Source organism: Artemia franciscana, chromosome 4, assembly GCF_032884065.1.
Source record: "Artemia franciscana chromosome 4, ASM3288406v1, whole genome shotgun sequence".
Lineage (NCBI taxonomy): Eukaryota > Metazoa > Arthropoda > Branchiopoda > Anostraca > Artemiidae > Artemia > Artemia franciscana.
This window is the reverse complement of record NC_088866.1, coordinates 8,854,498-8,879,438: the sequence shown is the minus strand read 5'-3', so window position 1 is coordinate 8,879,438 and position 24,941 is coordinate 8,854,498. Positions and strand designations below refer to the sequence as shown.

Here is a 24,941-nt window from a genome sequence, read left to right as displayed (position 1 = left end):
GTTTACTGGCAGCATAGAGGAGATGTCATTTTTGTGAAGAAAATGCACCAAAATAACATGGGTAACTCCATTTTTACTCCCTCCCTTGCCACCATGACAAGAGGCCACTCAATGAAGCTGCAATAGGAGCCCTCCAAACATAGAGAGAGGATGAAATTTTTCTCAGTATGTGCTCTACCAACTTGGAACAGTCTTTCCAGTGAGACTGTCACTGGTGAATTGATTAACTCTTTCAAAAAATTCAGTCAATATGGAGTAGAGTAACACAGAAGTGAAGTACCAGTGGGATGTCACACCCACTAATTGTGTCACCTCATCAATTTAACAGCAATATGTTCTACAGGAGGATGCAGTCCACCTTATCTTGCTGTAAATGTGATTTAAGGTAATGATTTTATGAAGGGGTGATAATAAAAAACTCCAGAGGAGACTAATTTGATTTGAAACCAAATGTTCTGGTTCCCTTTTTAAGAGTGAACATTGATCAGAGGGCAACCAGCCCCCCCCCCCCCAAATATACTGTTTTCCCCCAAATCCTTCTAATCAAGATTTCAAGATAGGCATTTTATCAAAAAAAAAAAATAACCAAAGGTGAAAAAAGCATGGTTACAGGTTTGACACACACACACACCCCCAGCCCCCATAAGGTTTTTAAGGAAGGAATGGTTGTATAAACATTAGAACAGGGTAATTTAATTTGATACCAAAATTCCTAGTGTCTTTTTAAGAGTTAAAAGTGACTGGAGGGTAAAGACCCTTCCCCCTACCTTGTTTTCCACATAGGAATTTGATCAAAAATTAAAGATACCCATTTAGTTCAAAATGGTCAAAAAAAAGTAAATAAATAGGCCCCAGGCTACCAACCCCTCCCCCTACAGCCCCTAAGGTTAAGGGCTGCAAGTTATGCAACATGCCCATTATTAAAAAACATGGTAAAATTCCAGTTTAGTGACTTCTTGCTATCTCAGAAAGGGTTTAGATTAGGAAAATGAAGCTTTCAGGGATGGGTCTACAGGCTAAAGTATATCCCAGGAAGGTGTTTTGAAGTACCTTTCTCTACTCCCTCGTCCTCTAGAGGGTCCCAACCTTTGATGACCTTTGAAAATATGTGTGTTATAAAAGTGAAACCTTGCAAAATAGATCTTCTGCTTGAATGAAGAACAACAAAGTTGTTTTCAACTTCACAACTTTGCTCATTCCCAATTTATAAGGTTTTAAAGATATGTGAAATTTTGAAAAAAAAAACATTGATATGGCTCAGAATTCTACTCAAATAAAAGGAATTAAATTTTCAGAACTAAAGGCAGAGAAAAAGCAACTGGTAACTGAAAATTAAGGTAAAATGTTGTTTTGTCAAAATTTTAATAAGTATAGACCTGTCATGTAGGCAAATTCAGGACCCTCTAGAGGCAGAAGGAGTGGAGGTGGGTACTTTAAAATACCTTCCCAGGATATACTTTAACCTATAGACACATCCCCAGAAGTTTCATTTTCCTAACCTAACTCCTTTCCAAGATAGCAAGAAGTCACTAAACTAGAATTTTACCAAAAACATTTTTTTGTATAAGCTCTGGAGTGAGTTCATTTGATTGGAAAATTTAGTTTGAAATTCTATTTCATGGCTTTAGGGGGAGGGGTTGTCAAGCATGCAAGCAGATTTATTTGATCTATGAACTATTTTAAACAAATGACTGTGTCAAAATTTTGATCAGATACATTTAGGCAAAGAAGCATGGGGCGAGGGGGTGTTCTTTTATCACTTTGGACTTTTATAAAGGGAATTAGGAATTACAAACTATAATCAAATGAGAAAGGCTTTAAAAATGTGTTAACTACTATTTTTCTGCATATAATAAAGTGAGAACTATTTTCTTAACATGTTTCCTTCTCAATACCCCTTATTCTAGTCTAATGCCCTATTTTAAAATATAACAGCCATAGGCTTGTTTAAAATATAAGCTATGAACAATGTTTATAATGAGTAGGGGGGGGGAGATAAAGTGAAGCCTTGTACCTTTGAAAAAGAGATAGGTAGGCTATGTATGCAGGGTTAAAAGTAGTTTTTAGAATGTCTGGGTCTTTTTCCACATGATTTTTAATTTCCAAGTAGCCTATTATCAAGTACTGAACAGGGAAGAAAATCAGAAACTATTTGATTAATACATTAATCAGATAACTAAAAAACAAACTTACCAATACTGAGTTTATCTTTTAGCAATCTGAATAGTCTTTTAATCGAAAAATTTACAACAAAATGCCAATTTCTGCTATATTTCTTTAATTTTTCTGTGAATAGGGGCCTAGGTCATCTGATTTCATTCAAACAAGCAGGCCAAATGTTATTGATCTATGAAGACCACCCTAAAAACAATCAATCAGAACATTATAGGCTATTATACCTTTATTTCAGCTATATACTTAATATCCTTTGCCATTGTTTTGTAGGATCTAAAAAATATACCGAAACATGCTTTTCTAAACATTTGAAATCCATGCCTATCCAGAGCAAAACTGTCAAATCAAAACTTCCTATAATTTGGACGTGCAGCTGTGCCTGGTATTCACTCTCAAATCTTAAGATTCGGAAACAGGTCTAAAAAATTCAGCGAATTTTCAGATACAAGTCTTGAAGATTCTAAGAATTTTTGGGGGGAAAATAAATCGGAATTTTGTTGCGAAAATCTGGGAGCCAAAATTGGTTCTAGTTTTGTTTCCGGGCTCAAGCAAGGCTTGGATCTGCGTATTAAATTAAGCCTTTTCAGAATAGTTTTTATAGCCAAAGCACGGGATTGAAACCCAAAGCTAAAGCATTAATTGTTTAGGTTGCAGCCAAAACCTCAAAATTATTTGCAAGCTAAAAAAATTGCCAAATTCAATTCTGAAATTCTGTTGCTTTAGGTTTTAATTATCTTTGTTATTCTTTTAGCCCGAAAATTTATGTTATTCTTTTAGCTCGATCAAAACTATGAGAAAGCCAATTAGCCAATGAAAGAAATATGCAAATTTCTTTTTAATTATTCATCTGTGGCGAGCCAAAATCAAAACATGCATTAATTCAAAAACGTTCAGAAATTAAGTAAAAAAAAGTTTTTTAAACTGGAAGTAAGGAGCGACATTAAAACTTAAAACGAACACAAATTACTTCGTATATGAACGGGGCTTCTCCCTCATCAATGCCCCGCTCTTTACACTTTCTAACGTTTTAAAAAGTAGAGTTGAGAGAAAGAGTCAAACTTTAGCGTAAAGAGCAGGGCGTCGAGGAGGGAGCAGCCTCTTTCATATACGAAATAATTTCTGTTTGTTTTAACTTTTAATATCTTTTCAGTTAAAAAAACTTGTTTTTTATTTAATAAGTGTAAAGAATGAGGTGTTGAAAAGGGGGTATTTCCCGTCATATATGTAATATTTTGAATTTGTTTTAATGTTGCTCCTTAGGTTTACTTTAAGATGAAAACACTTCTATTTTTTATTTTAGTTCTGATCGCTTTTAAAAATTACCAGGAAATATGGCTCTATATCCACTGAAAAATCCCCCTGTCCCCAGAAATATTGTCTAGAGAATTCAATTCTGTCAAAAATTTATCCCAAATAATAGCCCTTAACATCTCCGTGTGTAATATTGGGTCAGAAAAGAGAAAGTTGAGACAAATATAAATAATTTGGTTTAGGAATTCAGAAAAATATCCCCCCCCCCCTTGCCCAATTGCATAATTTCCCCTTAAAATTTCAATATTTCATTCCTCTGTAAAACCACTTTCCCATGGAGAGTTCTCCCTGCGTAAATCCTTCCAACAAAAAAATTCAGCCCTCCACCCGAAAAATGTAAGCATGCTTCCCAACAACAGATATTTTAAGTGAACTTTATATCTTAAGGAATTTCCCCCAGGGGTTGTAGGAGGTCAATTAACTCAAAAGGCAAAGTTCGCCAGGGGCTGTGGGAGGTTAAATTAACTCTAAAGACAATGTCATTGGGTCTCTCAAAAAGCTGAAAAAAATGGCCATCTCATTTGATAACCCAGAATATATTTCTGTAAAATTATCTTGACTAACTAACAGCTTTGAAAGACCGAAAAAATGTCCTAAACTGCATCTTGAAATATTACGCCCAATGAAAATATTACACGGTTGAAGGCATCAGAACAATAATTGCAAGGCAAATAGGAGGTGAATAAGTTAGAGGATGAAAGGTGGTATGACAAATTGAATCACCAGATAAATAAGAAAAGAATTTGATTAAACGGTAAGACTTCCTAGCAAAAAGATTGATTCCTTTAATATATCATGCGATCAAGCATTAGGTATTAGTTGCATAATAATGGCCGGCTCTGCTTCGCCTATTTCATCCATACAGTTGATATTATTTTTAGTCCATTTTATATCATTTCAACTTAATTATTGCATATTTTTTAATATTTTCTGTCCTTATATTCAAATGAAAACAGGTCTTTGAAAATCCAAGTTGGTTTCTATTTTGTGCACCTTTTCACAATGTGAACACATTTGATGAATTTATAAATGAAGAGTTTAATTATATACCATTTTTTTTATATACTAATGATAAAATATAATTATTTAATTGGATTTAATATTTAGTGAATAGCTCGATATCATATCTAAATAATTGTTAATATCTTTCCCATTTCTTTCTATAGCCTTCTAAAGCATACCTTTATCTAATTTCAATTATTTTTTCAAGATCAGCTGCTTCATAATCGAAACGCTTTGGTGCAAATACATCAACCATTTCACCTTTAAAATCGATAATGATTACGATTTTCTTTCCATATTTAGTTGTAACACGTTTCATTACTTTAGTCGTGTAATCCATTCCAATGTCTAAATCTTCTTTCCATCTTTGATTTATTTCACATTTTCATTTTGCTGAAAATATTTTCCATTTTTCACTAAAAAAAAGTTTCCAAACGGAAAATAATTTATGAATTAACATACAATTTACTATCAATGACTTCAATTATTGCTCTTCTTTTTGCAAATATAACGCAGTAAATGTTATATGGATTAGCTGGTACTTGATATAATAGAAGTTTTATTTGTACATCAGCAGTTTATCCACTTCGTTAAACATTCGATTCTTGCTTTGAAACATCAAAACAAAATAAAGGACCTTTTAAAATCGTGTTAACTTACATTCGTTCCACTATCAGTATTTTTTTGTTGACATCCTACCTTTGAAAATTGTTAGTAAGTAAATATCCTCATTGGCACTACTGAAATCACATTTAAAATCTTCTTGTGGATATTCTTATCCATTTAATTTCGCTTTAATTCTATCAGTGTTCATTTGGTCAGTACAATATTGTTTTGCGTATAACTGTTATGCTTTTAAAATGTCTGTAACACAACAACAATTTTAGTTGTATTACTACGATCACTGGCTTTCCTCAATGTTAATTCTTTATTCGTTTTATTATAACTTTTATAGGTATTACATGCGTCCCATCTTAATTCAAATGAGCTACCCTTTTCTAATCCAGATTTTAATAGTTACGCGTTCTTCGTTAATCCATTTTCTAATTGAGTCACAATGGGTAAACTAGGTGCTAATACTGGTAACATCCATGATATATGCATTAAAACTACCTTAAACTTTTGAGCTCCACATTTTATAATCATATTGGAAAAATCGTTTCTTTATAGTATAATTTGATGTGTAACATCTCTAAAAACACGATTAATATCTTGACAAAATCCAAATATTTTCAAAATTCAGTTGAAAATATTTCGCATTTTCAATAATGCGATTACTTGTTTCCCTCTTATTTTAAAGGTGGTTCTGACCTCTCTTACGCCTGGGGCAAAATCTTAGTACCCCCCCCCCCCTGTCTCCAACAAAGTTTTAATTTATTAACAAAATTATTTTCAAAACATTTGTTAATTGATAATTTATTTTGCATTTATCATTTACATTATTTAATTATTATCAATTAATATGCTAATTATTTTTTGTTGGTTTTTATTACTTAATTAGTAATTTATCAATTATTTTTATTTATTAACTTCGGCCTCTACTTTATTTAAATAAAAATAAATTTCAAAAATTACAAAGTGATTTAGATTATTGATTTTAAAGATTATTAGTTCGATTATTGATTTAGAATTTTGCACCCCTAGAATTTCAGCACCCAGGGTAAGTGCCCTCTCTGTCCCTCCCCTAAAACTGCCTTTGAATAATCTACAGCAAACCAATATCTTCAAAAGGATAGTGCATTGTTCAGCTCGTCAATGGAAGAACTTTGGATTGCAGTGCTCAAAAAGTCCTCGCGACGAGAACCACCTGTCGCCTTATGCGCCATACTTCAACATTTCAACAACTTTGACAACTGAAGATTTGCAACAAAATTGTATTTAATTTTATTAATAATAAGCAAAAATTGGAAGTTCAACGAAAATGTTCTTTTCTTCTGATAGTCTGACAATCAATACTGTAAATTTAGATTTTAAGCCAAAAAAGTCTAATATATTCCATAGGAAAAAAGTAGTTTTCTTTCTCAGAGACTGATTTTTTATTATATATTATTTTAGATAATATTATTATGGACAAGTCCAATTATCACCATGAAAACTATGAAAAAGAGGGGAAACACATCCAGCGTAGATAATACAATACCCAAAATAAAGGCTTAGAAAATAATTCCATACAGATACATACAAAAATATATTCAATAGCTATATAATTTTATTGTTAATTAGTTTACCAAGTCCAAGTACAGCCCTGAATGGTAAAAACGAAAACATATTAACAAACATAGATTACAAAATCTGGAACAAGAGCTTGCAAAATAATGATATACAGATCTATATAAAGCTCTTACCTTCCACTACAGGTTTAATCATTTTTGTAGTTGGACTGTCCAGACTACTCTACAAGTCCAAGACAGATAAGTGCCATGAAAATTCTTAGGTTAAAAAGAATATAGATGGCATTACATTATAAGCTCTGTTTGAAAAAGCATCTTTGTCTACACAGTGGGAGTTAGGTATAAAAATGTTTACATCATGGCCACATTTTGACAACAGAAAAATAATGGTCCAATGGTTTCCATACCGATAAAAATTATAAATCCAAGCGACAAATTCAAAACTTCAATTAAATTGGTGACATTAGTTTTTTGTTTTAAATAAAGGCTTGTTTGTATTCACGAATGAGAAGGAGCACTGGAGAAAATTAATAAACTAAAAGTTGGTCAACTAAAACGAAGGTGGTCACAAAAACTAAAAGCTAGTCAATTTAATGCTAAAGAACATCAATGCATTATATTTGAAACAACCGCCAAGAAAAGTCTATATAAAAAGACAGAAATCAAACGTTAAAGAGCAGAATTTATGCAAGATGTCAACTTTGTATTGCTAGTTCAATCGCTGCACTGATAATAGGATATTCACTACTGTCATATATGTTTCCGTCATCCACAAGAATACATACCTTTCCTGGAGATACTTTAAAATTATGGCAAGAGTATGGGAGATGCACACTAATCAGCATACTTTTATGAATGTGTACATGTTTGTGTTATTAGCATATTATTAATGTTATGTCTATGTTTACGTATACTACATAATATACATATTTTCGTCCTTCAGAAAGTAATCATCGGATGTCTCTCAACTAAGTTAGAAAGTTACAAAGTTATTTGTTACAAAGTTAGTGAAATAGTTGCATGCTAATGAAATAGTACCATACAGATCTACATAGGTACCATACAAAGGTACCATACGAAATTATACTCAATAGCTGGGCCAAATGTACTCCTCTTTTCAATCCCTAAATACCGCAACGTCTTCCCTTGGAATTCTGGCCTTTCGTAGGTCGATTACGATTACGTCAGTTACGATTTGCTGCAATTGTTGCATAAATTATGAACGTTGCGAAACTTGCGCTGCACAATTTTTAATTTGCAAATTTGACCTTAATTTTGAATTCTTCAAAAACAAAAACTACTACCTAAACTTCAAAGACAGAAATAAGGCTCCAAATTTCGCATAATTTGTAACTTACGTATTTTTTTTCCGTTACAAGTCTAAGCAGGGGCGAATCTCCAGGATTTTTATTGGGGGGGGGACAAGAGGGGTCCATATCTGGATAGTCAAGGGGCATGGGATATAAAATAATTTTTTCTCCACATTGTTGGGGGGAGGGACAACTGCCCCACCCAAACGACGCTCCTGAGTCAAAATTTAAATTCCACGTTTATTCGACAAAGAAACTGAATCACAATTGTATAAACTGGAAAAAAACTTAATAAAGTGAAAATTTAGAAAAATTTCACTTATGAAAAGGAGAGAGAAAACCAAATTCTAAGAACGTCAAAATTTAAAATACAAGGTGACGACAAAGAAGCCCTGCAATGAAATAAAGACAAACACCAAGTTCATTAAAGCAGCATTATGTATAAGAAAATAAGGAACAACAAAACTCAAACTTCAGTTGTCAAACCAATTAGAACCAAGACTCCAGCAGTAATAACTTCGAACATTTCATTTCTAAATTCACATAGTCGGTTGCATTGTTGTCTTTAATACTAGTACGATGGCTCTGGTTAAGATTTTATCTTCTGACCAAACGATACACACAAAGACCGATTGCACAAAAGGTCATAACACAATGCAATGTTCTCCGTCTAGAGTCATCTCGCCGGACTAAAACCACTGGTGTTGAAGAGGTCAAGGATCTGGAAAAAGAAGCTCTGTGTTTAATTTAGATGGAGAAAATTTAGATAATTTAATTAGATAATTTAGATAATTAGATGGAGTTTAATTTAGATAAGAAAAGAGTAATTTGGTATTAAGAAAAGAGTAAGCCAACGGTACCGATTCCGGAAAATAAAGGGAGGAAGTAAGGATTTTGTTATATTCTCAGCATAAAGATGCAAAAAGGCATTTTTTAAATTTTCAAGGGTAATTTTTGCTTGAGAAAAAACAAACATCAATCTAAAGGTAATTTTCCACATCCAGGGGGGTGATTTTACCCCCTTCTTGTAGATGCGCATGTATAGAACATGGTAAAGAAACAAAACAACTATTAATTACAATGATAAAGAGTATCATAATTCTAGTGATTTCTATTCAATAACCTAGTGATTTATGTGTTAATTTAGTGATTTTTGAAGAATCTAGTGTTTTTTCATAGGGTGGCAACCCTGCTTACAATCAAATAGAATGACCAAAAGTGTAAAAAAATAAGCAAAACTCGTGTTTAGCAACCATGTATAGTAGGAAAGAAAATATAGTTTTGTCATACATGTAGTGTTGCTAATATCTTTCTGCATGATTTACCACATTTGAGAAATGTCTACGCCACTCACATTTACTATTATTATTACTATTTACAACAGAACATTTGAGTTTTAGGATTGTATTCTTTATTTATTGTAATGTCTGGTTGTTTTAGCGCTCATTCCTTAATCTATATCGGTATTTATTGACAAATTTATAATTTTTGAATTTATTTGTGCTTGCTTTTATTTCATTAACATAGTTCTAGTATGCGTTAATTGTAGTATTTGGAGCTGTAAGAGTAATGGCAATAAGAGCCTTCCTTCACCTTCAACACCATATCCTTCAGAAACTCGCGTTTCATTGTCATCTCCCTCACCTTGGCATCCATCCCTTCCTCCTCCATCTCCAAAACAACTTTTATTGTGATGATTACTTCCTGTCTCGAACGCATCATAAAAATGTATTGCGGTAAAACAAAGTATACCGTATACAAGTATTACTCGGAAAGGTCGCCTATTTATTCATCTTTATCATTGAACTACTTATTCAACCCATTAATTTTTAACAATGAACATTAATGGCTCGTTAAACGATCCCAAAATAATCGTGGCATGGAGGAGGTACATAAAAACAGAATGGTCGTGATTTGAAAAGGCATGGTCTATTGACATAACATAGAAAAAAAAGAGGAATTTGTGACCCATTCGCACCCCAAAAGTTCTAAAAATTATTAACCTCTTAATGATTCCAACCTAAATATGGTTTGACGCAAAGAGGCAGAATGAGTATTGTCTAACCTTTCAACTATTAATTAAATAATTTGCCCAATTGAAAAACGAAATGAAAATGCATTTAACGAGCGATTTAATAATTAACATCAATTAAATTTCTTCGTTTAGTTAATCAGCCAGAAATTGATTTTCCCCTAAATAATCTTAATTTAAAGAATAGCTTATCACTAAATAGAAAGTGGGAGAGGAGTTTTTCAACAGTGATCGCAGCCTCCTTAAGTCATCAATTCGTCTAAGGTTAAAGGCTGTTGTCAAATCGATGCAAAAAGTCCTAAGATTCCGCATGGAAGCCCTGAATGACCAGAAAACGAAACAAGGGTATAGAGAGCAGATAAACAAGAAAGTCTTCGAAGACTTTCGAAGATCATGCAAGAAATACCTGTCCCATTTAGCCCAGCCGACAATGATCAGCTTGTGTTCCAAAGTAGCAGGGCTATATGTGAGACAGCCGAGATCTTTCTCGGCCATAAATCTGCCAGAGACAATCCATGTATTACCCAGAATATTTTTGACATGAACAGCGAGAAAGGAACACTCAGGAACAAATAAAATCAAGAAAGCAAGGATAGGTGAAACCCCAAATCGAAGAGAAAACTCGCCAGGCACTTAAATACATGATAACCAAAAAGTGTCAGCAGTGCGAAGACGACTTCCACAGAGGTAACTCATATCTTATGTTCGAAAGTGCCAAAGAGCTAGCAAATCACAAATATACAAAGTGCCAGAGGTCCTGAATAAAAATGGGCACAAAATTACCCCTCGGGCTGAAATCCAAGATCGTTGGAAAGAGCATTTCCAGAAAAAGCTCAATCACACAGTGAATCCAGATCCTGAAGTCCTTCAGAAATTTTCAGCACAAATAAAGGAGGAACCACCCTTAAGGTCGGAGGAAGAAACCGCTTTAAAATCCCTCGAATCCGATAAAGCACCCAGGATAGACGGTATACAAGTAAAATCGCTCAAAGTAGAATCTGACGCTGTCATCGATCTGTAGCATCGAATAGCAACAGCTGTTTGGGAAACAAATTGCTACCCCGAGTTCTGGTCAAAATCTATTACAGTTCCCTTCCACAAGAAATGGCCCAAAAGCCATTGCGACAACTACAGACCCATATCGCTTTCTTCCTAATCCACTAAAATCCTCACAAAAATAATCGTAGACCCCATAGGAAACATGACAAGATATGTTACACATGATTATTAAGCTAGATTCCGTCAGAATCCCATCAGAACTAGTGAAAAGACTCACTGAGGAATAATCTACCTCTACATGTGTTCTCCAAGGATGCTTCCTCTAACCCCTTCTTTTCTACCTATTCCTAAAAAGTGTGCTGGAACTTGTCTCTGATAACGCTGGAATAATCTTTGGAGGATACCTTTTGACCTACTTGCATATCAGACTTGTTTCAGCGTTCAATGCGTTAACAGTTAAAATTGGATATTTTATGAACACTGCTAAATCAGTGAGTTTCTTGTCAAGTGAATTAATTTAACATTTCACAATATTTGGTTTGGGATTACAGAGTCTTTTAATCCTGACCTAAGCTTCATAATTAATTCAGTGACCTTGTTATTTCGCAACAATTGCCTTGGAATTATAGAGACTTTTAATCCTGACCTATGCTTCATAATTAATTCAGTAACCTTGTTATTTCGCAACAATTGGCTTGGAATTTGTAATGTCATATATCAGTGACCTATATTTATAAATTGAACGGTTTAAATTGTGTGGTGGTTGAAAACAGGTGCCTTGAAAAGATGCCAAGTATTAGCGAACAATCGGAGGGTCTGAATGACTTTGAACTTATATATTCGCCTGTGTTAAATTTTGTCCAAAGTAATTGGCAGAATTCGATTTCTGAGAAGGAAATTATTGAATATGGAGTGGATTTTTTTGAATCACCAAAAATAGTTGAAGCTAAGGCTGATTTATGGTCGAAACTTGCGCCTGATGAAATTCCCCCTCGCCGCAGTGGTGCAAAGTCTGCAACCAGTAATATTAAAGACATGCTCGATCTTTTGAAGAAGTGTGATGAAGCTAGTATCTCTATGCCAATTTATGTTATTAAACTTCCAACTGAAGTTCCAGTGTTGCCAGCTGTAGCCTATTCACAATTGGCCTCTAAAGTTTCTAAAGTTCATCAACTTGTTCAAATTGTGTCAGCAAAGTTGGACAATTATAGCCTCAATTACCCTCAGTTACCAAAACCTATAGGCTCAAATCGCCAGTCAACCACTATTGTCGTCTCTCAAGTGCCGTCTCATCTATCGGATCCAATTAAAAGGAAAGACGCTATTGATAAAATCAGTGGCCATGAACTTGTATCTTGTATATTGAACTTGTATATTGATAAATCTGCTGCCGAAGACTTCCGTGCATCAGTTCCCGTCATTCTCGCCGGTACGTCAACCAAAGAAATTTCTAAGAAATATTCGGCCATTATCAAAGGTGTTCCAGGGGATTATGCGATTCAGTCTTTCACAAATTGTAGCGGTATTGTTGCTGCCAAAAGGCTTGGCTCTTCGAAAACAGTTAAGCTTGATTTTGTGGATTCTTTTGCTAAAGCAGCTTATTTCAAAGACGGTGTACGAATTGGTTATGAATTCTTTAGACTGAGTGAGTTTAAGGAAATTCCAAAGTGTTGTTTTAAGTGCCGATCGCCCCATCACTTCCAGTCTTCTTGTCCCAGTCCTGCGCCCAAATGTGCTCGTTGTGCCGGCCCTCATATTAGTTCAAAAGAAAATCCATGCAATGCCTCACCAAAATGTGCCAATTGCAATGGTGAACACGTGTCCTTTAGCATGTCATGCTCCGTTCTCCGTGGTTTTGCTAGTCAACAAACCTCTAAATGACTTTACAAATTTCAATCATATCGCACAATATCAATGGCACAAAAAATAAAGATGCTTATATTGACGATCTGTACGAGAACTTCGACGTTATCTGCCTACAAGAAACTTTGTTAACTGCCTCTAGCAGAAATTTCCTTCATCGAAGCTCTGTTCACTCGGTTTTTACTTCTGATGCTGTTACCACGCGTGGCCGCCCTTCTGGAGGCCTGGCCTGTATTTTTAAAAAAAGTATTGATCTTTCGAATCCATCCCTTTTTTATTCGGATAAGCACATTCTTGCTGTTAGAGTAAATAGTACTGTGTTTGCTAATGTTTATCTTCCATATAAAAATAATACAGTGGAGTCAATAAATAAATTTTCTATTACATACAAGTCTTTAAAGTCCGTGATGAATCGTGTCAAGGAAAATAAACTTGATTTTATAGTTCTTGGTGACTTTAACACGGATTTGGATGAACAAAGTTATCGATCCCGAGAAATATTGGAGTGCATGCCCCCTTACGTGATTCTGAAGAAAGATTTATCATACTCCTATATCCATCAATCTGGTAGTGTTTCTAATATTGATCATATAATCAGTTCGTCACAGCTAAAATGCTCGATTATTCATGTTGATATTGAGTCTGATGACAGTGACCATCTATCGCTTTCATTTACTACTGAACTGAAACGTAACCTTTGCAATGTTGCCCCTATTGGGAATTCTAAATGGTTTAAATGTAGTAATTGGAAAAGAGCCGATATTGCTTTATATATATTGTCTTTATCTACACTACTTAATTGTATTCGTGTGCCTTATCATTTACTCCAATTGCAAGTAAAGGGTAGTAAGCGTGATCTTGATAGATATTATGAAGATATAATTAGATGTATGAAAGAAGCTGAAAAAATTGCGGTTCCCCAGGAACGTATTCGTATAAAAGCGCGGAAATCTATATGGGCTGCCGACCCTGAATTAAAGAATTTTAAAAATCAGGCAAAACTTTGGCTCCAAATTTGGGTTGATTGTGGTAGACCTATAACGGGGTATGTTGCGGATATAAAGCAGAAAACAAGGAATGATTATAAAAAGTACCTTAAATCTATTCGTTATAAGGGTATGGAATTTCCAGCCTCTAAAAAGGATTGGTCTAAATTGATCAATTCTGAGAAGCTGGATAAAAGTGATCTTTATAATAGTGATTCGATTTCTAGTTCAACTTGGTATGTTTACTATTCGGGAATTTTTTCCAAAATTAATTTTTTTGTGCAGTCACATTATTCTCGGTTACTTTCTAAAATTCTACCGCCTTCGCTTCATCAGGGCCATATTATTCCAGTATCAATAACTGCTGTTGAAAATGTAATTAAGCAACTGAAATCTTCATCCATTGATATTGATGGTATTAGTGTAAAGAATATAAATCCAAAGTGTGTTGTTCTTTTATTTCATTTGCAGTTGTTGTTCCAAATGTGTTTAACATCTTCTCTGGTTCCGGATAGCTTTCTTTGTGGAAATGTCACCTCAATTCTAAAGCGGGGAAAACTCCCTTCTCAATGTTCATCTTATCGCCCTATAACCACTACGTGTAACTTGAGTAAAATCCTTGAATATATTTTAATTCCTCATTTAAATGAAAATATAAATTTCGGATCGAATCAATTCGGGTTTCAAGCTGGTATTGGTTGTCAACATGCACACCGTGTTCTTTCTTCCGCCCTTAAGAATAGCATGGCTGAGGGGTCGCCACTTTATATGTGTACTTTGGACCTTTCTAAAGCTTTTGACAATGTAGTTCACAGTCAAGCTTTTTTTTCCCTTTTTAATAACGGTGTAAATCTTTCAGTCATTTTTCTTCTTCGTTTTTGGTGTGAGAATTCTTTTCTCCGAATTAATAAATCTGGATCTCCGTTTGTCCGTTTATGTCGAGGTGTCAAGCAGGGAGGGGTTTTATCACCTAGTATATTCAAAATGTGCATTTCTGGTATTTTAGATGAAATTAGGTCAAATTATTTTATTGGACTCTCAGATGTTTCTTATCTTGCTTATGCAGATGACCTTTTACTTTTGTGTAAAAATAAGCAAGGTCTCTCGTTTATGGTCTCAAAAGTTTCACGTCTATTTTCTAATATTGGTCTTTCTCTTAATGTTGAGAAATGTGAATTTCTAGTTTTTAATGGTCCGACTTCCTCTAATGCTCCCTTGGCTTGTCGCGGTTTTTCAATTCCCTTTGTTTCCTCCTTTCGGTGGTTGGGTATTACTGTTACGAATTCAATTTCTTGCCTACGTCAGTGCACTGTTCGTGATGTTCAAAAGAAAATTCAAACGGGCTATTCTAAGATAGTTGCTAATCGAGGGAAGTATAATAGACGTGCACTCGGCAGACTATATGCTACATTTTGTGATCATTCTGTCCTTTATCTTTCTGGTCTTTATCCCCTTCTAAAGAAATTTTTACTTTATCTCCCCCCTTGGTATAGCAATAGGAAGATAATTCGTAAGTTTGATGTCCCTGATATAAGTGCAAAGTTGGCCCTCATGTATGGAAGGTTGTCGGAATCAGCTTTTTATCGTTTATCGCCTCATCATCCTTTGGTCCGTCTGTTCGGTTAATCTCATTGTAGCGTAATGTTTTTTCTATTTGTAGTGTATTTTACTTGTAGTGTATTTCATTTTTTTTCTTTTTGTTACTCCACAAGTGCCATAACTTGTTATGATGTGGGTTAAAAATAAATTATTATTATTATATGCTGATAACATTAATCACATGAACGGGAAAATAGAGGAAATCCAAGCCAGTGCAATTGCTATCGACGAAGCAGCTAGTTGCTTTGAAATGAAGATAAACACCTGCAAGACAAAGGTGATGAGGGTAACACGACATGCAGAGACTGCCTCTCCCCCCCACCAAAGTCACTATTCGGAGCGAGAAAATGGAGTGGGCCGACCAATTTATTTACATAGGAAGTGTGCTGATTCCAAAAACGACTCCTCAAAACACATCAAACGACGCCTGGCTCATTCCTCCGCATGCTTCAAGTTACTCCAATCTATTTGGAAAAATAAATACCTCCACTTAAAACTGAAGATCCGACTCTTCTGTGCCTCAGTGATTCCAGTCACAACCTATGGAGCAGAGACATGGACTCTAAATCCGATGAGAAGTACCGACTGGCGGCATTTGAAACTAAATCGCTCCAAAAGCTCATTGGTACTAATTACCTTGACCGAGTACCAAACGCACAACTGCTGTCCTCCTTGGATTACCCTCAAACCAGTATGCAGACCATCAAGCTCCAACAGCTTCGATGGTTAGGACACGTTTAGCGTATGTCCCTAGCCCAACTGCCTAAAATAGCCTATGAGAGAAAAATAAATACCTCTCACATCAGGGGGCGACCTCCCAAGCGCTGGTGGGAAAACTTTTATGAATACCCCACTTAAGTACTCCCGAGGACTGCAACAAACAGGGAGACATGCCGAAAATATTGTTATGACACTATTAGAGGAGAAGCCCCGAATCGGCCAACTCGGCCGGACAGGAGTTAAGTAGGTGAGTAAGTAAGAGAGGAAGCACCTCGAGCCCCAGGACCAAGTCTTAAACCCTCCAGTTATTTAGACAGCCATTTCTTGCATGTAAAGTAAGTAAGACGGCACTAGACCTTTAAGGTCCAAAGCAGCGGTGTTGATGTCCATTTCGTGACCCTTCAGCCAGGAAGTACAATGGGGGGCTGGGGGCCAACCACCCTGTACTTCCACAAAACCTTCCTGCTTACCTTCCCCTGAATTCTCCAAGTAATCATTTAGAGCTGGGTTGACTCTGGCTGAGCTTACAGAGTCAAGCCACTGACCCTCATCCCAAACGAAATAACTGGCTATGCCTGAGATCGAGCCCGTGCCCTTTGGACAAATAATTCTCTGCAAGCCAACCACTTAGTCAGGACGGCATACTCTTTGCATGCTCTTGATCTTATTGAATAATAATATGTCTCGAGAAAAAAACATTTGATTGTTTATCCACCAGTTTAATAGTTTCATTTATTTAAATCGATGTTAAGCTATATTTAAAGAACAATATAAACCACTTATATTTCGTTACAGCTTCTTAATTTAGTTAATCAATCAAAAATTAATATTACCTAGATGAGACCAATTCAAAGAGTAGTGATGTCATTAAAATAAAGCCGGGAAGAGTCGATACCTCGAGCCCTAGGACCTAGTCCTAGACCCTCCAGTTATTTAGATGATCAATGCTTTCATGGATCTTAATCTCATTGAGCTGTTTCATAATGAGCTGATTTTTTTCTAAGACTCACAATATTTCTATAATTGAAAGGTCGGTGGGATGGGATGGTGATTCGCATGGTCCTGCTTTTCATAGGGTGTAACATGTTTAATAAAGTGCAACTAGAAATCCTAGCTTTTTGGGTGAGTTGTTAGTAGTAGCAGTACAACTTTTATGGGGATTGAAATCTTCTTTGAAGACTACAACTGATCAATTTTCTAATTGTAACAAAATAGTAAAAAAAAAAAAAAAAAAAAAAAAAGAAAAAAAAAAAAAAAAAAATCGGACAATAAACACATTAAATTTTTATTCGATCGCGATCCTGGGAGCTTGATGGACATTCATAAATTTTTAACCATTCAATTAATTTTATACAACTAGCCTGATGTAAAAAAAAAAAAAAACGTTGCAAAAGAAACCGAAACTTGAAACTGAAAGAAAAACACAAAAAAGAAAAAGGCCACTCTTTCAAATAAAATAATATAAATTTATTGCCCATCATAAATGTATAATACATCACTGATGAAGTAATAAAGAAAGAAACTAAAATAAAAAAAAATAAATTCTGACAAATACAAACAAAACCAAAACAAAGAAGAACTGACAAGAGACAAAAAACTACAAACAAGGTCGGCCATATGTAAGTATCTCTCATTTCCCAGTATCTATATCTCTAATTTCTTTTCTGCACCGCGGACACTGGACTAGCAACTCCGTACCACGAGGATAGGGAGCTGTTGTTAGTCCAGAGAGGCAGCCATAGCAAAAATTTCGCATACTTGTAGAAACACTTCAGTATATTCTCAATATCTGAAGCAGTAAGAAGAGACTAAAATGGTGTAAGGACGAGCAGATGCGGAACAACAAATGCATTAGAAACACTAGCTAAAATACGGCGGTTAAATTTAAACTTTAATGTAACTAGTAAACCATACGCAATTTGACCCAATCGGTATACCAAGATACGTCAGTGTATTTTGTGTTTTGATAACATTTCCACCAAACTGAACATATGTCGGGGAATCTGAGCGGTGATTGAACACCGGGAGCTCAGTCTTACTCTCATTAAATCCAAGATGAATACGTTTATACTCTACATCGAAAATTCGACAATTTTCCCCATTCCAACACTTTGTCTATTAATATCTAGGATGTCGTCCACATAGTTAGCTAGCGAAACATCAATACCTTTAAATATACACGTGGTTAAATCGGTCTGTTTTTGCACAATGACAGTATTATTAAACAGGGGCGGAGAAGTTACAGCGCCCTGTCTGCTACCCTTTTATACTGGAATTGAAGGAGTAAGTTCCACCGTACCAGGTGGGATGGTGACCTTAACTCTGGCATTTGGCTTCGATTTAATGACAGAAATATTAACTCCACACTTATAAGCAGTCAATAAGATATGCAGATGTACACCCGTGCCGAAAGCTCTAGATGTATCAAACCCAGGAAAATAGTCATCCAGGAGGCGATTAAATAAAGCACCGCCAAATTCATTCAAAGGACATTTACATTCAAGCTATTTTTACTTAAAGTGTTTAAAATTTTAAGACTAAAAATTTCCAGATTCTTAAACTACAGATTTTGAAACTTCTTAGTTTTAAATTTAAAACTTTAGAACAGTTAATTTTTAATCTAAGAAAATACTTTTTTTGGTATTCACATTGAAAAATGCCTTTTTTTTTCTCAATAATAATAATAATAAAAAAGCACTACAATCACCTAGCCTAGATTTTAAAAAAGTAATTTCGCCCCCTCCCTACCATTTTCATGAATTAATGCCACCGTAACTGCACCCCAGGTTGTCTAAAGGGCGTATCTACAAGGTTAGAAGCTGTGGTGCTCAGAACAGCTAATATCTTAGTTGGCTACAATTTATTTTGATTCTATAAATCTTTTTTGTTCAGGTAGTAAACGCTTTGGCTTAAATTTAATAAGTGTTTTTTAATAATGCTAAAGATAATGCCCCCTCTTTTCCCCCAAAGTCACTGGATCAAAATTCTGAGATAGCCAGTTTATTCACCATAGTCGAAAAAACCTAATAACTATGTCTTTGGGGACGATTTACTCTCCACAGTCCCCGTGGGAGGGGCTGCAAGTTACAAACAAGTTACAGTCAAGTTTTGACCTGTGTTTACATATGGCAATGGTTACTGGGAAGTGTACAGACGTTTTCGGGGGGATTTTTTTGGTTTGGGGGGAGAGTTGAGGGGGGGGGGGTTAAGTGGGAGGATCTTTCCATGGAGGAACTTCTCATGGGGGAAGAGGCTTTCAATGGAGGGGGCGCAGGATTTTCTAGCATTATTTAAAAAAACAAAGAAAAAATAAATATGAAGTTTTTTCTACTGAAAGTGAGGAGCACCATTAATACTTAAAATGAACAGAAATTATTACGCATATGAGGGGGTTACCTTCTCGTAATACCTCGCTCTTTACGCTAAATTATTTTTAATAATTTCAACTATTTATTCTACGGCCTTTGTGATTCAGGGGTCATTCTTAAGGAATTGGGAGAAAATTTAAGCTTTAGTGTAAAGAGCAAGGTATCGACGAGGGGTGAGCCCCCTCATATACGCAATAAAACATAGAAATATAGAAGTTCGCTACGTAAGTTAATTCGTAAGTTACGTATATTTTTTACTTATGAAAACGTTAGTAAAAAATTAAAAGTTATAGTTGCCTTTTTATGTAATCAAAAAATTGGAGGGCAACTAGGCCTCCTCTCTCGCTCTTTTTTTCTCAAAATCTTCCAATTATAACTATGAAAAACCCATTTAGCCCAAAAAAATTAATATGCAAATTTCGTTTTAATTATTTATGCGCGGAGAGCCAAGATCAAAAAATGCATGAATTTAAAAACGTCCAGAAATTAAACAAAAAAAAAAAGTTTTTTTAAATGAAAGTAAGGAGCGACATTAAAACTTAAAACGAACAGAAATTACTCTGTATATGAAAGGGGCTTTTCGTCCTCAACACCTCGCTCTTTACGCTTAAGTTTTTTAAAATTTTAAGAAGTCTAGTTAAGAGAAAGAGTCAAACTTTAGCGTAAAGAGCGCTTCATGTACAGAGTAATTTCTGTTCGTTTTAAGTTTTAATGTCGCTCCTTACTTTCATTTAAAAAAATTTGTTTTTTTGTTTAATTTGTATAAAAATGTGATATATTTATAATTTAACGAAAAAAAAGAAATGGAAAGAAGAGAAAAAGAAAGAATTGCAAAGATGATAAAAGAAAATAAAAAAATAATGATGGAAAATGATGTGTTGTATGATTTTAGTTGTACTCTTACTTTGATGTATTTTATTTTGTAATTTTTAGATACTGAAGAAGTGGATAATAATAATTGAACAAGTTTTTGTGTGGAAATAACGCAGTCAAGGTACAAAGTTATATTTAATAAATGTAAAAGTGAAAGAAGATAATAGTGGAAAAAGTTGCATATTGTTTCTGTACAACGTCTTCTGTTAAACCCCTATGAAGAAAAGTATAATGTTAAGAAAGGAATAAAGGCAATGTGTTATCAAGAGCGTATTATGTCACTCGTGTACGCCCTCTTATCAACAACAACAACAACAACTTGATTTGTATTTGTAATTATAATGCTAATAGTAAACGAATCATCACTTAATTTCTTTTTATTCTTACTATAGTCCTAGACTTCCCAGTTAATAGTCCACGAACTGATTATATGGTCATCAGAATAAAGAAGGTTCAGACACCAACTTCATGGCCTACTATTTTTGATTAGGCTATCGATAAGCCCTGCAATTTCGTTCAAGGTCAGTACTGCTAGCCCTATTTTGGATCTTCTGAAATTATACCGATGAAACACTGTCTGTAAAGCTGTATCTTAGGGGGGAGGAGTACAGGGCTTGAATCTCCGAACTCGAAACTTTGTTCTGATTCATAAAAATGTAATGTAGGGTTTTTCAAGTTTTTTTGTAACCCCCCTCGATCAAGAATCATTGACTGTATGTGTTTAATTTTTGCATCAAACAAAACGACTCACCTTAACGGAATTCGAGCTAGTCGGTTCGTATCAGATTCTATTTGATATTTACAGCAGGGATCAGACTGCCAGGATAGAGTATAGATGGCAGTGCAGAGGAATGAAAGAGCTCCCAGTGGCAGGTAAACGAAAGTTCTGTTTTTGAAAGCGCTACCTATAAAAAGAAGTTTCATTTCCTACAATCGAAAAAACAGAAACTTGTAAAACAATGGCTATAGCACACACAAACCTTAATTGGAGTTACCGAGCAAAGCAGGAAAGTAGTATATGTTTTGTTTAAACCACGCCGTTGTTTATATCATATTATTAATACCCATGATTAAGAACATATCTCGTTCAACAGCCTGATGGACAACTATTACCGACTTGTTATGGTTTCGATCATGGGAATAACATGCAGATTATTTCCATCCTGAAGCATGTGCCTAGAAGAATTTCAAATAGAACATTCATCTTTTCTTCAATTACTTGTACTAAAACCCCACTCCTGACATTTGCATAATTTTACTACTTCTTTAGTCCTTCCAAGGTTGCCACCGTTGGCGTTTTTCTAGGGCCAAGCAAAGGTTTAAACTAAAACATCCCTTCAAATTTTTCGCCGGGGGAGTTTTCCATAGGGAGGGAACTTTCTAGGGAGTGAACTTTTCAGAGAAAATTGTACACTGGGCGAATTTGCCAGAATTCTCATACAAAATTCTTTTTATATATCTTGCTTTCTCTTTTCTGTCTCAGTTTTACGCACGGAGTAGTTAAGAGTAGCTGTCCGGGGTAAATTTTCACTGGGATTGAATTGTCTAGAGGATATTTCCATGGGGAAGGGGTTAGATCGCATTCTAACCCTCTCTCTTTGTACTATCAAGAATTTCCTTTCCAAATCATTTTTGATTCATTTTGATCATGATGACCATTATATTGGCACATAGGAATTACTCCTTCTTTATTCTTAGAGCGGTAGACATTCTGCCTTCAGTAGAATTCTGAAAAACTAGTGATTTACTTAAAAAAAAACCGACGCAACAAAATAGAACTGAAAGCAGAAAAATCATTAATTAGTCTGCAGTAGATAAAAGAATCATTCATAAAGCTCTCAATAATCTTTTACCAGCCATCAAATCAATAAATTTTACGCCACAATAACAACCCTCTAAAAAAAACTCAAGAAAGCTTAGTTTCCCGTAAATCGCTACATATTCTACAAATAGGGTAAAGGTACTGATGATTCGACAGCGCAGTTTTGGAACAAGTGTCGAAATTTTCCTTTTAAACATTATAACTCTGCTTAGTCGTGACTAGGAGCACCATCTCTTGAAGCCGTCGTTATATTGCGACAATTTGAAACGTGGACACTATATTCGATACACCCAGAAAAGAAAAGAAAATTCAATTCAATCTGTTTCCTGTTTTCGATACAAAATGAGCTCCTGACAATCTTTTAGCTATGTAATGTTTACACTGTCATTACTTGTTTTTTTTTTGCAAAAAAAAAGTTGGGATCAGCACCAATGCATTAACATACATTTGATCTTCTTTAAATGTAGTCACATTGGCTATTTTTTAATAAAATTAAATTAAAATGGCAGCTAATATTATATTGACAAGTGTCGAAAATTCTTGTCTGATGTAATGGAAGACTAGGGCAACTAAAAATGTTCCTTCAGCCAAATTCAAACGTAGATATTGGGCTTCTATCATTCGATTCATTTCTTTTCAGAATGTGTTGTAGTAACCTTGTCGAAATTTTCAACAGATGGCAACAGGTCCTGTAAAAATATAGGTGACTTTGTCAAATCTTCAAAGAACATGTAAAACAGATGAGAAACAATCAGTGTCGAAATTCAAGGGTCCTCTGACGAAAACAGTTGTTGGATTTACAGATACTTTCTCAACAACGAGAGATTTTGATGATTGTTATTTCCAATAATATTTCACATTAAAAAAAACATTAAAAAAGGTTTTTTTTTTTTAATGTAGTCTTAATGATTTGATACTGGATTTTTCCATTATCTGAGGAACTGCTGCCTGCCTCATACCATGTTCATATTCTTAAGCACTTGACTTCGTTGATCATAACATCCTAATTCATTTATTAAACAGAAAAAAAAACAATTTTTTTAAACGAAAGTAAGGAGCAACATTAAAACTTAAAACGAACAGAAATTACTCCGTACATGAAAGGGGCTTTTCTTCCTCAACGCCCCGCTCTTTACGCAAAAGTTTGACTCTTTCTCTTACCTCTACTTTTTAAAACAGTAAGAAACTTTAGTGTAAAGAGCGGAGCGTTGAGGAAGAAAAGCCCCTTTCATATACGGAGTAATTTCTGTTCGTTTTAAGTTTTAATGTTGCTCCTTACTTTCATTAAAAAATTTTTTTTTTCTATTTAATTTCTGGACGTTTTTGAGTTAATGCATCTTTTGATCTTGGCTCTCGGCACATAAATAATTAAAACAAAATTTGCATATTAATTAATTGCAATTATCGGGAGACTTTGAGAAAAAAGGAGTGAAGGAGGAGGCCCGGTTCCCCTCCAATTTTTTGATTACTTAAAAAGGCAAGTAGAACTTTTAATTTTTTACAAAAGTTTTCATTGGTAAAAATTATACGTAACTTACAAACTAACTTACGTAACGAACTTCTATATTCGTATGCTTTATTGCGTATATGAGGGGGTTCAACCCTCGTCGATACCTCGCTCTTTAAACTAAAGATTAAATGTCCCAATTCCTTAAGAATGACCTCTGAATCACAAAGGCCGTAGAATAAATAGTAGAAATTACTAAAAATACTTCAGCGTAAAGAGTGAGTTATAACGAGGAGGTAAACCCCTCATATACGTAATAATTTTTGTTCGTTTTAACTTTTAATGCTGCTCCTTACTTTCAGCAGAAAAAACTTTTCATATTTATTTTTTCATTATTTGTTAAAATAATGCAAGAAAATCCCGCGCCCCTTCATTGAAATTCTCTTCCCCCATGAAAATTTCCTCCATGGAAATATCCTCCCACGTAATCCCCCCCCTAAACCAAAAAAATCCCCCTGAAAACGTCTGTACACTTCCCAGTAACCATTACTACATGTAAACACAGGTCAAAGTTTGTAACTTGCAGCCCCTCCCATGGGGACTGCGGGGGAGTAAGTCGTCCCTAAAGATACAGTTATTAGGTTTTTTGACTATGGTTAAAAAAATGGCTATCTCAGAATTTTAATCTGGTGACTTTTGGGAAAAAATGAGCGTGGGAGGGGGCCTAGGTGCCCTCCAATTTTTTCGGTCACTTAAAAAGGGCACTAGAACTTTTCATTTCCGTTAGAATGAGCCCTCTCGCGACATTCTAGGACCACTCAGTCGATACGACCACCCCTGGGAAAAAAAAAAACAAAAAAACAAATAAACACGCATCCGTGATCTGTCTTCTGGCAAAAAATGCAAAATTCCACATTTTCGTAGATAGGAGCTTGAAACTTCTACAATTAGGTTCTCTGATACGCTAAATCTGATGGTGTGATTTTCGTTAAGATTGTATGACTTTTAGGGGGTGTTTCCCCCTATTTTCTAAAACGAGGCAAATTTTCTCAGGCTCGTAACTTTCGATGGGTAGAACTGGTCTTGATGAAACTTATATATTTAAAATCAGCATTAAAATGCCATTCTTTTGATATATCTACTGGTATCAAAATTCCATTTTTTAGAGTTTCGGTTACTATTGAGCCGGGTCGCTCCTTACTACAGTTCGTTACCACGAACTGTTTGATCACTGAATAAGTTTGAAGTAGACACTCTCTTAAT

The 24,941-nt window shown here is 34.9% G+C and overlaps 2 protein-coding genes across 3 annotated transcripts in view; both read right to left on the bottom strand.

Annotated features, from left to right (window-relative positions):
* LOC136025953 (ribonuclease Z, mitochondrial-like) overlaps positions 1–2,524 on the bottom strand; it is a 63,634-nt gene extending 61,110 nt beyond the window's left edge. Inside the window, exon 1 of the mRNA XM_065702056.1 lies at positions 2,400–2,524. Coding sequence (XP_065558128.1) covers positions 2,400–2,483 — 84 coding nt within the window. The 5' untranslated portion in view covers positions 2,484–2,524. The remainder of the gene's footprint in view (positions 1–2,399) is intronic.
* A 4,322-nt stretch (positions 2,525–6,846) lies between these two features.
* Positions 6,847–24,941, bottom strand: part of LOC136025951 (transmembrane protein 11, mitochondrial-like) — a 47,411-nt gene continuing 29,316 nt past the window's right edge. For both annotated transcript variants that reach the window (XM_065702054.1, XM_065702055.1), the window contains exons 3-4: positions 21,161–21,314; positions 6,847–8,690 (exon numbers count right to left, since the gene is read on the bottom strand). In XM_065702054.1, coding sequence (XP_065558126.1) covers positions 8,567–8,690; positions 21,161–21,314 — 278 coding nt within the window. In that variant the 3' untranslated portion in view covers positions 6,847–8,566. The remainder of the gene's footprint in view (positions 8,691–21,160; positions 21,315–24,941) is intronic.